The sequence below is a fragment of the Eulemur rufifrons genome, chromosome 6 (genome assembly GCF_041146395.1).
Source record: "Eulemur rufifrons isolate Redbay chromosome 6, OSU_ERuf_1, whole genome shotgun sequence".
NCBI classification, from domain to species: Eukaryota; Metazoa; Chordata; class Mammalia; order Primates; family Lemuridae; genus Eulemur; species Eulemur rufifrons.
In genome coordinates this window covers 42344573-42361266 of record NC_090988.1, presented here as the reverse complement: position 1 = coordinate 42361266, position 16694 = coordinate 42344573, and the positions used below count along the sequence as shown (strand labels likewise).

General features: G+C 32.3%; 1 protein-coding gene across 3 annotated transcripts in view; it reads left to right on the top strand.

The window, feature by feature from the left end:
- Window positions 1-16694, top strand: part of TMEM135 (transmembrane protein 135) — a 207813-nt gene that overhangs the window by 19023 nt on the left and 172096 nt on the right. For all 3 annotated transcript variants that reach the window (XM_069469096.1, XM_069469095.1, XM_069469097.1), the window contains one exon: window positions 8323-8356. In XM_069469096.1, coding sequence (XP_069325197.1) covers window positions 8323-8356 — 34 coding nt within the window. The remainder of the gene's footprint in view (window positions 1-8322; window positions 8357-16694) is intronic.

Genomic DNA, 16694 nt, shown 5'->3' with positions numbered 1-16694 from the left:
AGTAAGATCAAGGTCATTGGTAATATTTTTTACAGCTGAATTTCTCAACCTTGGCACTGTTGACACCTTTTGGGCCAGGTAATTCTTTATTGGGAAGGCTGTCTTGAGCATTGTACCCATACGTGCCATTATCACTCTCTTCCCTTCCTCACCAAGTTGAGACAACCAAAAATGTCTCTAGATATTGGCAAATGTCCCTACGGGATGAATTAGTCCTTGTCGAGTACTACTAATCTATATCTTTACTAATTTTTTGGTCTAGTTTTATTATTTGCTGAGAGAAAAGTATAAAATCTCCAACTGTAGTTCAGGAATTGTCTATTTCTGTCTTTAATGTTACCAATTTCTGTGAAGCTTCTATTGGTAATTACACATTTATGATTATCATTTCTTCATCATGAATTGAGCCTTTAATCAATATAAAATGTCATGTAACACAGATAATACTCTTTGTTCTGAAGTTTGTTTTTATTTGATATTAATATAGCTGCTCTGGTCTTCTCAGGCTTACTGTTTGCATAGTCTGTATTTTTCTCTCTAATTAATTTCAAGCACCTATGTCTTTATATTTAAAGTATGTTTTTAGCAGGTAGCATATAGTTGGGTCTTTTTTTTTTAATATCTATTCTGCTAGGTTTTACCTTTTAATCAGATTATTTAAGTCCATTAACATTTGATGGATTTATTGATATAGCTAGGTTAGAGCTACCATTTTATTTTTTTCTGTTTTTCATTTTTCTGTTCCTCCTTCCTTCCTTTGCATTATATAATTTTTTTAACAATTCCTTTTTTTTTTTTTTTTGAAACAGAGTCTTGCTTTGTTGCCTAGGCTAGAGTTAGTGCCGTGGCATCAGCCTAGCTCACAGCAACCTCAAACTCCTGGGCTTAAGCAATCCTTCTGCCTCAGCCTCCCAAGTAGCTGGGACTACAGGCATGCGCCACCATGCCTGGCTAATTTTTTTTTTTGTATATATATATTTTTAGTTGGCTAGATAATTTCTTTCTATTTTTAGTAGAGACGGGGGGGGGGGGTGTCTCACTCTTGCTCAGGCTGGTCTCGAACTCCTGACCTTGAGCAATCCACCCGCCTCGACCTCCCAGAGTGTTAGGATTACAGGTGTGAGCCACCCCGCCCGGCCAACAATTCCATTTTAATTTTTTTGACTTTCTTGTTTTAGTGTTTGATGTATGGACTACAATATCCATCTTTAACTTTACAGCTTCATAGTATTAATATTTTACCACCTTGCAACATGTGGAAATCTGTGTAGGTCTATCTTAGAGACTGCTTATCATTAGATCTGTTTTTTTCTCTTTGAACACTACATTAGTTCAAATACAATAACACCAAAGTAAAAGTGTGTTATTGATATTAAAAACAATAACTTCTTAGGGCATAAAGAGAAGTTTGCTTGAGGTGAGGTGATAACATGGATTTGAGTTGCTAGTTTATTTTCTATTTTATTTTCACCTTTGATAGGTGAGATTTTTGTTTTTAAGTTTTTCTACTTTTTCTTGTAAGTGAGCTTTTGCAGTAGTGTTTCATTCTTAGACACTGGTTGTTCATAGAAAATTTGTAGGTGTTATAGATTATGACCTATTTTAAATACTAACTGAAGTGTTTTTATTGTTTTGAAGACTTGCTTAAAATTTTAAGTCTAGCTTTACTTATAATAGCTTCTTTATAACTGTTGTCACATGGTGGCTAAAGAAAAATTTATCCTTCCCTTGATTTGATTGTTATGTAATTGAACTCTTTGTGACATGTGTTGATTTAGTTCTTTTTTTTATTAGGTGATGTGGTTAACAATACTGGGAAATAGCTCCATAGTTCTTTCTGTTGAATGTTGTGTGTATGTATACATATCAACCACAAATCCTGGTTGGGTGTAATTAAAAACTTTAAGTTTTAGTTTTTAGTGTTGTTCAGAAGCTAGTGACGTTTTTAAAAAGCAGATTTTTGTGGGTTTTTTTGGAATTAAACTTTAAAACAGAGAAAACCAAATCTTTTTGCTTTATCTCTTTACAAGTTGTCTTGTAGTGTCTTGTTTTAAGTAAACATCTGCTCTGTGCATATTTGGAATTGTGCAAGAGTTAAATTAGTGGCCTAATTTGCTTTGAAAAAGTATTCTTTACTTACCACAAATTTATATTAAGATTTCATTACATTTCAAGATCTCTTAGTAGATTATAAGTAATTTACAAATGTTGAAGTTATGTATATTTTAAAATTATTACATCTAGTGCCCAAAATGAAGCATATTAGTATTATAGTTCTTGTTTTATAAGGATAAGGAAAAGGAATCTATAATTATGCCTTTAACGGAGGAAATCAATAATATGTTCGTGGAGCTAGCCAGTAGGTAGCTGGAAATGTGAGTCTAGATTCAAGATAAAGATGATAGAAAAATAAAATTGGAAGATTCCTTCTTATAGGTGGTCATCGAAACTATGGGAGTAGATTAGAATGTGAAAGCCCAGAAGAAGAGATCTGAGTTGAAAGTTGGGAAACAGCAACATTTAAGGAGCCATTTGTCAGTGGAGATGTGTATAGTTTAGTCTTTTTTCTATTAATATCTACAATATCTATTACTATATTGGAAAGAATGGAAGAAACTTATTGTGGATGACTAACAGGTTTTTTTCTATTCCCCAAAATAGTAAATACTGATAGTCCTAATTTCTCATGCTCTAAAACTTTATTTAATGGTGAAATCTTTACTCTGAGATTTTGTACTCAGCTGTGTAATTGGTTTTGCAAAATGTATTTAATGAGGTGAGAATATGCAATATGCATGTCTAATCTATCTACCTGGATATAGATACAGATACATAGATGAAGATCTATCCGTATGTATAAATATGTCTTCATCTATATTGATTTAACTCTCTTTCCTACTTAACTTTTTTTCTCTCTAATCCATCCATCCATTCATCCCTCCCTCCTCCCTTTCCAGTATTGAGTAGGCTTTGCCTGCTAGTTTCTGACACCTAGTAAGAGGGCAGCTTACTTAAATCTTAATCATGTCATTGTGGAGTTCTGAGAAAGCTTTGAAGCTGTTTCCAGGGTTGCTTAAAAAATTTGTGCCACAAAGAGCTGTGATCATAGTAACTCAGCAGGAAGCATTGGTAACATCTAGTTTATCTGTAGGAGGGCTGTTAAGAACTAGTCTTCTCTTTTGCTTTCTAGGAAGTGCTTTGTGGTTTAGAAAGAAGTTCTGATGGATTTTGTTTTGTAGAATTGGTATAGAATTTGCTTTGATATTTAATGTTAGTTTAGATAATTTAAAAGTTGCAGTGTGCTCAAACATGAACATGAATTAAAATATCAAAAACTGCATATTTATTCCAAAAATACTCATGGGTTGAGTTATTAAATTACACTATCGTGGTTATATAATTCCTAACCAGACATGACCAAAATGAATGAACCGTATAATGTGAATAACAGAATACTATGAATTTGGTCTGTAAATTCTTGGTATCTTTAAGTTTCAGTGACATGTTACATTCACAGGAAGAAAATTAAATACCTTATAGTCTTCTGAAAAGTTTACTCTGTATTATATACTGTATATGATAGAATATGATTGTAAATTCTTGCTTTAGACTGAAAGCTTCCCTTGTTCATTCCTATGCATTAAGGAAGTATTTTTATACTCTTCTAAAACATTCTGACAGATTAAAATCTATTACATCTTGAAAGATTTTCTGAGGTGATTAAATAAAATTTCTTAGCAAACCATTACAATATTTAGGAACTTTCACTTTATTTTTTCTTTTATCTCTTTCTCCTTATTTATAGAACATGTAATTATTTTTATATGCATATATAGAATATATAAATATTTAGAATTTAGATATTACATTGTTCCTACCATACTCCCCAGTGAGACCTCAATTATGAAATGTGTTACATAGTGTCATTCAAAATTTTGAGGTTAGCTAAAGAATATATACACTATAGGTTCCAGAAAAAAAGCGCTTTTATTTATCTAATTAGAAATGATAATTTTAGAATATATAATAATGCTTGGAGTTCCAGCGGGATGTGAGGATACATTTTAATCTATTAAGATGTTACAGAAAATTATTTTAATTTTTTTCTATAGGAATGATGATACTCTGATTACATAGTTCCTATTGCAGTGGTTCTTAATACTTTTTTAGATAATACCCCTGGAAGTAGGTGCAAACCCACTTAAGCTTTGTATGAAAGTTTAAGAGAGTCAACCCCTTCCCCCACCAAAACCAAAAAATAAAAACAAAACAACAACAAAAAAGCAAAAAACAAGAAACAATAACAAAAAAGCTTATCCACGGTTTAAAGAAATACTATACTGCTTATTCACCGAGCTTCACCAGCCTTCTACTCTGGTGCTTCTTGGCAGAATGGGAGAACAATGTATGTGTATCAAAATCTCCTGTGAAGTTTAAAAAGTTACTGTACTTATTGGTCTCAGCCAGCCCCTTTTCTTTAGGCCTGTGCCACCATCTATTCTAACCTGCACCACCCCCTTCCCCATCAATATTGTAGCTATTTATTTATTTAGTAATTAATTAATTAGAGACAAGGTCTCCCTATGTTGCCCAGGCTGAACTCCAACTCCTGGGCTCAAGCCATCCTCCCACCTCAGCCTCTTCAGTAGCTGGGACTACAGGTGGGTGTCACCTCTTGTAGGGATGTTTTTATGTGTAAGTTGGTTTCCAGAGTATTTACTCACTAGGAAGGGAGTGGCCTGTTTGTCTTCAGATTTAGGCTAGATGTAGTCAAATGTTAAATAATAAAATGGCACTTCATTAATTTCTCAGTTTAACATAACGGTTGAGAAGTGACAAAATAAATCATTGTTCTGACATGGCACAGCTACAAAGTTGACATTGAATGAACAGAAAATGAAGGCATTACACCAAGGAAATCCTGCCAAAAAGAGTGTGGTCCTGTAATCCAACATATTATGCCCTTCACAGATAATGTCCACTCATTCTTGAGGCTGTTAGCTTTGGGTTGGAATTCAAAAACAGCTGGAAAGGAGGTGATTTTGGGAAGGATAAATTGAAACTTGAGACCAGAAAGGGACATAATCTAGTAACAATACATCCTCTGCTTTTTCACAATAGTGAATGTATGTCAAGGGTTTAGTCATCCTCAAAGTACAGACGCCTGTTAGCTGTTAGGACACCATAATAAACAAGCCAGTGAATTGCAAAGTTTAAAAGTAATTTAATAGTACAAAGATTTTCTACTGTAGAAGCAGCGCATTGGACAGAACCCAAAACTGGAGTTAGATGAACTAACTCCTAATTTCAGCTTGTCTTTTTTGCTATTTTTGCGTTTTTAAGAAAACCACTTAACTTCTCTGATTCTTGGTCTTCAACAGAGTAAGGGTACTAGTATCTACTTTATAGGACTATTGGGAAGATAAAATTTGGTTTCATAATACTAATTACACCTTGTGTAAGGCAAGTGTAACATCATCTGATCATTTCTTGCTAAAAAGCTGGTATCATTAATTGGCCCTCTCTCCTCCTAGTGGCTATCTTTGGTGATTATATGTTTATAGTATGCTCCTTTTTACAAGGCTGTGTTCCTAGTAACACCTTGATGGTTATATGTCTAGTAATTCCACAGTCATTTGTTTAGCACTTCTTAGATGCCAGGTACTCTTGCAGGTTCGTGGAAATTTAAAGGTAAACAATAATAATCTTTGCCCTGTAGTTAAAAGATAGTTTTATTATTGGATAGATGGAAGCTAGTGATGAAACTGTGGCAGTATTACTGTTGAATATTCTAGAATTAGGTTAATGGAACAAATGTTTTTAAAAATGTAGGTTGAACATTCCTAATCTGAAATCTGAAATCCTAAATGTTCCAAAATCTGAAACTTTTTGAACACCAACATAACACCACAAGTGGAAAATTCCATACATAAATACATAACACAAACTTTCTTTCATGCACAAAATTATTAAAAATAGTGTATAAAATTACTTTCAGCCTATCGTATAAGGTGTATATGAAATATAAATTAATTAAAGTTTAGACTTGGGTCCCTTCCCTACAATATCTCATTATGGATATGCAAATGTTCCAAATCCAAAAATACCCCAAATCTGAAACACTTGTGGACTCAAGCATTTTGGATAAGGGAGGCTCAACCTGTGGCATCATACTTTAGTTTACTTTGTATTGAAATGTATTGTCAGGCACTACCAGGGAAAGTACAGAAATTAAAAATAAAAAGAAATCATTAATTACAAATTTCAAAATAAAAAATTTTGGAATTTGTAATTAATGATTTCTTTTTCTTCATATGTAACCAGCTTTTGGCAAAGATAGGTATCATGTGAGAAGCATTTAACTTTTCTTTCTCCTCTGTATGTGTGACTCTTGGATGTTAATGTTATCTTAATTTTTCTTTATATAAAGTAAGTAATATTAGAATATCTTTGATTTAGAATTTGGTAAGGAACTGGTAATATTGATAAGGATTAGTAAGTACAATTTCAGTCCTTATGTAGCAATCATAGAAAAGAAGATATAAAAGAGACGTTATAAATCATCTTACCAGTGATTTTTAAATTCTTTTTTGGAGGAGCAATAGGGTTCTCTTGTTCTGCTGGAATGAATTAGGATCTGCAGAGGATGGAAATTGCCTAGGGGATGTGGCACTGAGGATCCTAGATCCTCTTCTACTTCTGTCAGAGAAGGTCCAATGTTATATTTTATATATTGGTAATACATGTACATTTTTTCCTTTAAATAATTTTTATGTTTAAAAAAATGTAAGTCGATAACTAGTCTTGTTCCCTTGTTTTAATGACAAAATTACAGAGTACCAGAGAATTAAAGTTAACTGGAACCCTGACTTCTTTACTTCAGCACTGTTCAGTTAAATCATACTGCCTCCATGTGGCCTTAGGAATATTAAAAATCTTAGTAAGCTATTATAAATAATGAATTTTCAAGACTATATATAAATCTGATGTCAAGATTTCATTTACAATATTAATTTTAAGACCTGACATGATATTTAAATGAGAGTGATTTGATATTGGTATTTGTTTTATGTATGTGGTATTTTTTTGAATACTAAAAATGTTCATAATTGGAACCCAAATAAGTTTTTGTAATTTTCATAGTCTGTTCTTTGAACTCTGCCCTTGAACTCTGAAAACATGTTAAAGACCTCTTTCCGAGAGAATAGGATGTGCTTCATTTATTTCTTTTATGCAGTAAAAACTAAATAAACTGATTAAAGGCAGAAAATGATTCTTTTTTTTTTTTTTATTTTTTATTTTTTTTTTATTTATTTTTTTTTTTTTGAGACAGAGTCTCACTCTGTTGCCCAGGCTAGAGTGAGTGCCGTGGCGTCGGCCTAGCTCACAGCAACCTCAAACTCCTAAGCTCAAGGGATCCTCCTGCCTCAGCCTCCCAAGTAGCTGGGACTACAGGCATGCACCACCATGCCCGGCTAATTTTTTGTAGATATATTTTTAGCTGTCCATATAATTTCTTTCTATTTTTAGTAGAGATGGGGTCTCGCTCTTGCTCAGGCTGGTCTCGAACTCCTGAGCTCAAACGATCCGCCCACCTCGGCCTCCCAGAGTGCTAGGATTACAGGCGTGAGCCACCGCGCCCGGCCAGAAAATGATTCTTATCTTTTTCTACCTGAATTCTCATTAAATAAGTTTGGTAAATACGTACTTTTTTGGTTAAATGAGTGTTTAGAGAACAAACAAAATTTTGTTTGTTCTCTGGTATTAGAAAGTTCCCTTAGTGCCTGACTTCTCACTTAACGATGAAATTAAAACCAAGGTGATTAAGCATGATTTGTAATGATCAACTAATGAAATGAACAACTGTGTGTGAAACAAATGGAAAACCTGATTTTTTTTTTTTTGCAATTAACTTTTTATTTGGTCAGAATTATTCTAGATTTGACTCTTTTAGCAAGATAAATTAGTTAGGATTATTTATTATAAAATTTAGAATTCTCTAGCATAAACATAAATGAGTAACAAATTATGCAATTCTTGTTAATAACAACTAACAATAAGGCAATAGTAATTTAAAAAATTTAATTAATGACTATTAAACAGAATATTTAATGACTACTAAACAGTATGATTTACTGTTTAGATCCAACTAGTATTAGGGCACTGAGAACTTAGTTCAGCACAATTTACTTTTTTTTCTAAGATATCAGTATGTTTCTCAGCTCCTGATAATTCTTTTTGTAGATTTCTAATAAATGATAAAGTGATTATTAAATTGAAGCTTAATCTTACTCTATCTTTTTTTTTTTTAATTATTTGCAGGAGAGGGCTGCTCACAATTTATATGGCCAACTTGGTAAGTAATTCATTTTATGTTTTTTTTTTTTTTAAATCTTTGAGGTTTTTCAATGTACTTTATTTTTTTAAATCACGTTTTCTTAAAAAAAAAAAAAGGAAAGCCACTTGAATTTGAGAATGATTTCTCACTGTTTTAAAGGATAGACTTACATGTTTAAAAGAGCCTTGATACCATCTGCTTTGTTCGTGTCATACAGGACCAAATATCACTTATTTTAGGAGGAAGTCATTTGCTGCTGCCTCATGCTCGTGACTCAGTCTTTTTTTTCTTAAGCTTAGAACGTCATCTTTGATAGGCTGTATATTTATGTCTATATATCTGTCTCTCTACATGTTGAATTTCATACTCTGCTTCTGTTGCCATTTCTTTTGGAAAAAATGATTTAAGGATGGGTTTTTATCATATATATTCTTCTTGGACATTAAAACAACATTAGTATTATCTCCAAACACTAAGTACATTTAATAATATAATTAGCTAGGCTTCCAAATTTTTAAGTTTGCAGAAATAAAGTTGATGTTATCTAGTCTGATATTCTTTAAAGTAAATATATAGTCAAGGTTATATAAATTTTACTGCCAAGTTCATATTTTAAAAACATATTTATATGAAAGTCTTTTAAGGTTATTTAATAGAATTGATAGATAACATTAAAAAATTCAACTAAGAAAACACAAATAATTATTTACTTAAGGTTAGATTCTTGAATTCTGTAACAAGGGGATATATTTCTGAGTTATATTTAGCAATTCATTTCAGTTATAAAACATTTAATTTTTGCTCAGTACTTACCATGTGTTACTTTGCTAGGTGATGGCAAGCAAGATAGAGGTAGCTTTTGCATTCATGTTTACTGTCTAGTGTAGAAGTCACAAAAAAAAAATGTGTGAAAAGGACTGAAAGATGAATTATAGGGTACTGTGAAAGCCATAATAGCAGCACCAAACTCTTCTGAGTGGGAGGAGTTGAGTCAGAGAAAAGTGGTTAAAACTCTTTTTGGGTCATAGACCTCATGAGAATCTGATGACAGATATGGACATTCTTCACAGAAAACCTTTCATATATGGAAAGATACTCAAGTTTTCATTACAATTTCAGAGGTTTCATGTACCACCAATTAAGAAAACGTAGGATATGCCATCAGGTAAGTTATTTTAAAACACTGTAGAAAACTAGGTATTCTAAGTTTAATTGTAATGAAATGGAAATTTCAGGACAGCAGGAGAGCAGAGACTAGTTAAAGGATTTCTTTTTGTCTTTATTCCTCTCGAGAATTACTAGAATGTAAAATTCTGAGCTCCTACATTGAGTCTGGCATGTAGTAGAGATTGGATAAATATTTATTGAATTAATAATGATCTTGCTGGACATAGAATTCTAGGTCGACAATGATTTAAAGATAAAAATCCTTTATTCTCTGTAGATACTTTTTGGAATCTGTTGTCAGTCTGGTTTTACTTTTTAGGTAATCTCTCTTTTTTTCTCAATTATTTTTAAAGATTTGCTTTTGACAAATTTATTTTTGGCATGTTGGGTTGACTAAGATATAGACTTATTTATATTTAGTTTGATCAGGACTCATTTTGCTTCTTCAGTCTGAGGACTAATGGTTAGCTCTGGAATTAAATTCATATCCATTCTTTCTTTGAATCTTGCTTCTCCCCAGTCTCTATATTCTGTTATTCTGGAACTTCTTTTAGATGTATGTTAAACCTTCTTATTTTCCTCTTCATAGTTTCTTAATTACTCTCTAACATTTTTCTGCTTTTTCATCTCTCTGTGCTGGATTATGGTTATCTCATCAGATCTGTCTTCAAGTTAATACCTGTTTTTTAATGTACTGCTTAACCTATCCATTAAAAATTCACTTTGAATGGTGACATTTTAATTTTCAAAAGGTGATAAATATCAGACATAACTTAAAATCCAGAAAAATTGCATTATATTTTTATTACATAATCATCTCACACACCTACATAACACTTTTCCCCATCATTTATTGGTTATAAGCTCTTTGTTTATTTCTTTATATAATGACTCTATAATATCATTTTTGACAAAGAAGATCTCAAAAATATAATTTAATCTTTCCTCTTGCATTATTTATAACATTTTTTTTTAAATTTTTGGTATTGAGAATAGTTAAAACCATGTGATTTAATACACAGACTTACCACCTGTTTTGAATTCTGCTACAGGTAGTGCTTCTCAAATATAGGAATTCTATAGTAAAACATTCTCTATAGTACAGTTTCCATTGGGAGAAAACCCTATAAAGTTATGGTTATTGATAATAATTATAATTATGTTCACTTCATTTTCTTTTTTTTAATTTCAGAGTATTACAAGAGTACATACGTTTTGGTTACATGTATTGCTTTTGTACAGTTTGAGTCATGTTTAAGTGTGCTCATCACCTACGTGGTGTTTATTGTACCCATTAGGTGTGAATTTACCCCTCCCCTCCTTCCCCAACCACCTGCTTGATTTCTGTTGAGTTTTACTTCCATATGTGCACATATGTGTTGATCGATTAGTTCCAGTTTAATAGTGAGTACATGTGGTGTTTGTTTTTCCATTCTTGTTAAACTTCACTGTCTCCCGTTCCATCCAGGTTGTTAGAAAAGACATTAGTTCCCCATTTTTTTTTTTTTTATAGCTGAGTAGTACTCCATGTATACATATACCACATTTTATTTTATTAATCCATTCATGTATTGATGGGCACTTAGGTTGTTTCCACATTCTGCGATTGTGAATTGTGCTGCAATAAACATTCTAGTGCAAGTGTAATTTTTTATAAAATGATTTTTTTCCTTTGTGTAAATGCCTAATAGTGGGCTTGCTGGATCAAATGGTAGGTCTGCTTTTAGTTCTTTGAGGTATCTCCATGCTGTTTTCCATAGAGGTTGTACTAGTTTGTTGTCCCACCAACGGTGTATAAGTGTTCCTTTCACTACACTGCATTTTCTTGACAGGAGAGAAATTTCATTTTGACTAGGATTTGATAAGAATCAAATCCTCTGCTTACTACTTTACATACCTGTTGATTAGTAGAACTTTTGACAATCTATCTTCTGGCTTTGTGCATTTCAAATCATATTTCTTTTTTATCACCCATACATTTTCAGGGCTTGCCATCCTAGTAGGTGCCCATATGTCAGTATGGCGTCCAGTTCTTTACCTTTGTGTCATGACAGAGTAAGTTGGCACAGTGGATGGTAGAGTATTCCTGGAAGCCACTCTTTTAATGAGCCACTGGCAATCAATTTTCTATACCTAGAAGCACCTGAAAAGTAAATTAATGAATATATCTTGCTAAACCCAAAGTCATCATATCTTGCTAAATTTAACTCAACTGATCCCAAAGTGCCTGTGGATTTCAAAATGCCTGTGGCTATCCCAGTGCTATTCACCACAAGGGGTCATGTGACAGAGAAATTGGAACATAAAGTGATAGTGCTCTTAACCCGTCTATGGTTAAAATACTTTTTGCAAATTTTACCAAAATGTAACTTTGTGAAAAGGTTATGTAAGGCTCTTCTCAAGGCTTGGAAGGAGCTTCTCTGTGAAAATGTGGGGTCTGTATGCTTCTCTGGCCTTATTTCTTGCCACTCTCTCCTTCCTCATTCTCCACTTCAGCCACACTGCCCCCTCTGGTGTTCAGTGAGAATGACAAGCATCCCTCTCTTCAGGACCTTGGTATTTGCCATTCTTTCTGTTTTGAGCTTTTACTTCCAGATGTCTGTATGTCTTACTCTTTCACTTCATTGAAACTCTACTGAAATGTCACTGTTGTGAGGCTTTCCGTATCTATCCCACAAAAAATAACAGTCACCCTTCATGTTACCCACACCTTTGCAGCCCCTAACCTATGTATCTTTTTTTTTTCATGGAATTTATTAATATCTGACATATATCTTCTTTGCTTATTATTTTACTATCTTTCTACATTAGAATTTATGCTCCATGAGTATAGGGTTTTTGTCTATTTTATACATTGCTGTATCACACCTGAAACAGTGCCTGATATGTACTGTGTGCCATAATTTGTTAAATGAATCATAGATGAATGTATTTATTAAAGAGAAGGATTTATAGGAGAGATACCGAATTATATGTAGATGTTTATTTAAAAGCTGGTTTTAAATATTATTTACCTTACTTTGCAAGTAAAACTTTGCTTTATTTGGCTACATTAGTATTATATTTTTGACTAAAAGAATACAAAGATAGAAAGTTGGTGGTTGTGATACTTAGGTAAAGCACATGACTTAGTTTGAACTGAGTGTGGACACTCTTATTTTGTCAACTTATGGTGATGTACTCAGAATCCAGAGAAATAAATAACTGGGGGAAATCATCTACTTTAAAACCATAAACTTACGTTATTAAGTGATAAATGCCACAACATGCAAAAAGTTTAAAACAATTGATAAATCTTGGTTATGTATTATCTATATTACCTAACAATGTGTTATTATGTGTATCACTAGTGCATTCCTTTGCATTGCTGAGTAGTGTTGCATGGTATCAATATACCCAGTGAAGGACATCTGGCTTGTTTATAGTTTTTAGCTATTATGAATAAAGCTGCTATAAATATTCATGTGCAGTTTTTTTGTGTATGAGTTTTCATTTGTCTGGGATAAATGCCCAGTAGTGCAATTGCTGGGTTATATGATGGTTACATGTTTAGTTTTTAAAGAAGCTGTCAAATTGGTTCCTGAGTGGTGGCTGTACCATTTTGTTTTCCTAGTGTTCCCAATCTAGAATAAACCTTTGACTCTTTAGTTCTTTGAAATGGAAAACTTTTTTTTCAGAAGGGGGGTACATTTATCTGTTAAGTTTGTAATTTTTGTGTTCAGATTAATAAATTTGAGTACTAGAAAAGTTTCTGGAATAATGCAAAATATGAATTGGTCTTTTTTGCCAACCAGTTATAAAGGGTCTGTAATTTAAAAATTTAATGAGATCAGAGACTTTATGGACAGATTTTTGCTATGTCTAAGGGAAAGTGAATTTGTACATGATTATGATATATTCTAGATATTAGTGATAATCTAATAGGCTTCATTTCCCTTTATCTAAACAGCCATTTACTTATACTATTACTGTATAACTATTACTACACTAAGAGAGTACTTGGTTCAGAATAGGTAGGAATTTAAACATTTTCGGAGAGAACTAAATTTAAGCTAAAAAAATAAGTGTCCTATAACTTGATTATATTCCTTATGAGACCAAGTTGAAATTGTTGGCTTATAACTAACATCCAACAACAAAATTTGTTAATGTTGGCAGCTTTGATTTAAACAAAATATTTATTGTATTTTGGTATGTGTTTCTGATTTGGAAAGTACAGAAAAACATAAAGAAGATAGTAAAAATCACCCTTTTACCATTTTGTACTTACCAACATTTTATTATTTATTTTTTATTCCTCTCCACTTCCGCTGTACATACATAAATATACAAACCTAGATGCACATATGCATTACATGTTAGGCATTTATCTTTTAAAAAATTGGGAGCATATTGTTTTGTGACATACTTCTTCATTACTATGCCATATAGTTTTTATTGCTTATCATATTAAATAATCATTTTTGGGGGGTTTACTCCTACTTTTTCACATTTTAGTTATATCTTCATTACAATAGGTTGGTTTTACACATATATACAGCCCACTCAAATTGTTGGGAGATAATGAAATAATAATTATGTGATCAGTAATAATATCATTTTGTTAGTTTTGGCTGTGGCAATTACTCATTCCTTAATTATTTTGACAGGGAAGTTTCAAAGACATTGCCATGAAATGCAATGTGAATTCATGCATCATGAATACATAATAGGAGAATGTATAGAACTAGTTCCATATTATCTTTATCATCTTTGTCTTTATTTTCATCAGTGAACATTTATTAAGTACAAAGCGCTATGTTAAGTATTGGGACACAAAATAAACCATTATTCTGTCCTTGCACTTGATTTATTAATTTAGTTGAAGGAACAAGATATATCTAGATCTGGATTTTAAATGAATAGATCATTAACAGTACAAGATAATATATTCATGACAAATATGTGATTACACACCAGTCTTTAGAACTTTAAGAAAGAGAGTTAGCCTTGAGCTGGAACAACTGAGGAAGGTTCATGGGACTTGAACCTTTGAGAAAGGAGAGAACTTAGCTACATCTTAGAGATGTGTCATTGATGAGCTCAGGAAAAAATTCTTGCCTTTCTAAACTACCAAGGTTTATAAAAAAAAAAAAAAGATGAGACATTTATTGAGCATCTACTGTGTGTTACACACAGTAAGTGATATTGGGTTTACCAAAATAAACAAGATATAGTTCCTGTTTCCAAGGACCTCATACTTTACTGGAGGAGAGAAATTTGTAAGCCAGTGAAAGCATACCTCATCTTGTTTTTTAGTTTTAATAGTTATTTCAAAACAAGTGCTTGTACTATGTGATTATAAATGTAAATTTTGCCAATTGTATTTATGTTGGGTTTGTGGGGAGCAGGTGAAGAACCATATACTCTGAAATAAGGGGACATCCCTATTATGCTTTCATTATTATAAAAAGGTCTTCGCTTGGGCTCTCTTATAGTTACTTTTTATTACTCATGATATCTGCCAGTAAAGCCTGGTAAGTTACAGTTAGACCAGTAGTTTATAGCCTTAATGATTAACTAGAATTTTTAAAAAATACAAACTAAAGGCAATAGAACTAATGTCCATCTGAAAATGTTTTCTTGTTTTATGTTAGTGAACATGTTGTAGAGGGAAAAGTGCATAAATTTAGAATAGCATAGTTTTCTAGATTTTTTAAATTGACAGTGAATTAGTTGTTAAAAGTCAAAATGAATAAAAAAACATATAGAAAAGGTATAGAATAAAAATTAAGTATGTTCTCTGGCTTCTGCCCAAGATATGGCTAAAAACTTATGGAAAAATTTTCCTGGGGCTAACTAATATGTCAGAACCAATTACCCACAAGAACACTTGCTGTTAGGATTCAACTTTGCAATAGTATATTTTAAAAGAGAACACATAAGCAAAATTTTGCATTTACTGATTTCCTTTTATTATGTTGGTTGTGACAATTACTAAGCTTTCCGGTCTTAACCACCATATGCTAACAGTTACTTAAGATGTGATGTCATGTGTAATTTGTTCCTTTATATTTAGTGTAATTATATGAAAAATAATTTAAGACACTTAAAAATCCTTGTGTATAAGTGATTTTGAAAACTTCTCTCTGTAATTTCATTTACACCACCAAACATTTAACAGTGTATGCATTTTAAAATTGTAAACATACACCTAGTGGGCTTGTCTCTAGCATTTGTTTTTTAATGTTAAACATGCAATGTCTTTGATTAAAACATCTGTATTTGATTTTTCAAACATAAGGTTTGAAAATGTTGATTCATATGTTTTCTTATAAGGCCACTTCAATTTAATTGGATTTAACAGGTATTTATTATATGTATCAGTGCTGTGCTCGGCATGTGAGGATCCAAAAGAAATACAAAACGAATTGTAAACTAGTTGGAGAAATTTGACAGATGAACCCCAAAGAAATAAAATGAGAGTATTAAATTAAAAAGAAAACAATTATAAACACTCTCAAATTGCTTCCTTAAGGCTTCTCTGTGTAGCAAATGGCATCAATCATCCATCCATTTGCTCAGGCCAGAAACCTAGGAATTTTAATTCTTTTCTTTTCCTTTATATTCCTAGTCCAATCCATCTGGAAATTTTATTCTGCTTCTGAAATATATTCTGGATCATACAGTATCTTATACTTCCACAGTTGTAACCATAGTCTGAGCCCTAACATCTCTTACCTAAGTTATCTTAGTAGCCTAACTGTTCTCCATCTTGCCACTCTTGTCTCTCTGTAGTCTGTCTTCCACATAGTAGTCAGAGTCATTACAAATACAAATTAGAGCACGCTGATCCTCTGCTTACGACTCATAAAAGCCTTCCTTTCCTGCTGCAACCCAAATAAAATCAAATGCCTTACTGTGGCTTACAAGGCTCTTTATGATAGCCTATACCTCTCTGACCTCATTCTTCTCATTCATTATGCTGGCCTTCTGTCTGTATGTTGAACATTCAACAACACCCATTATTTCTTTACAGCCTTAGCACTTGCTTTTCTTTTTGCTTAGAAATATTTTTCTCTAGATTTTTCTAGGATCTTCTCCTTATTTACTTCTTAGTCCAGTGCTAAGAGAGCCCTTCCTTACTATTGTAAAGAAGTTTTCCCTCACTTCTCTACTCTCTAACTCATAATCTTAAATTGTTTTTCTT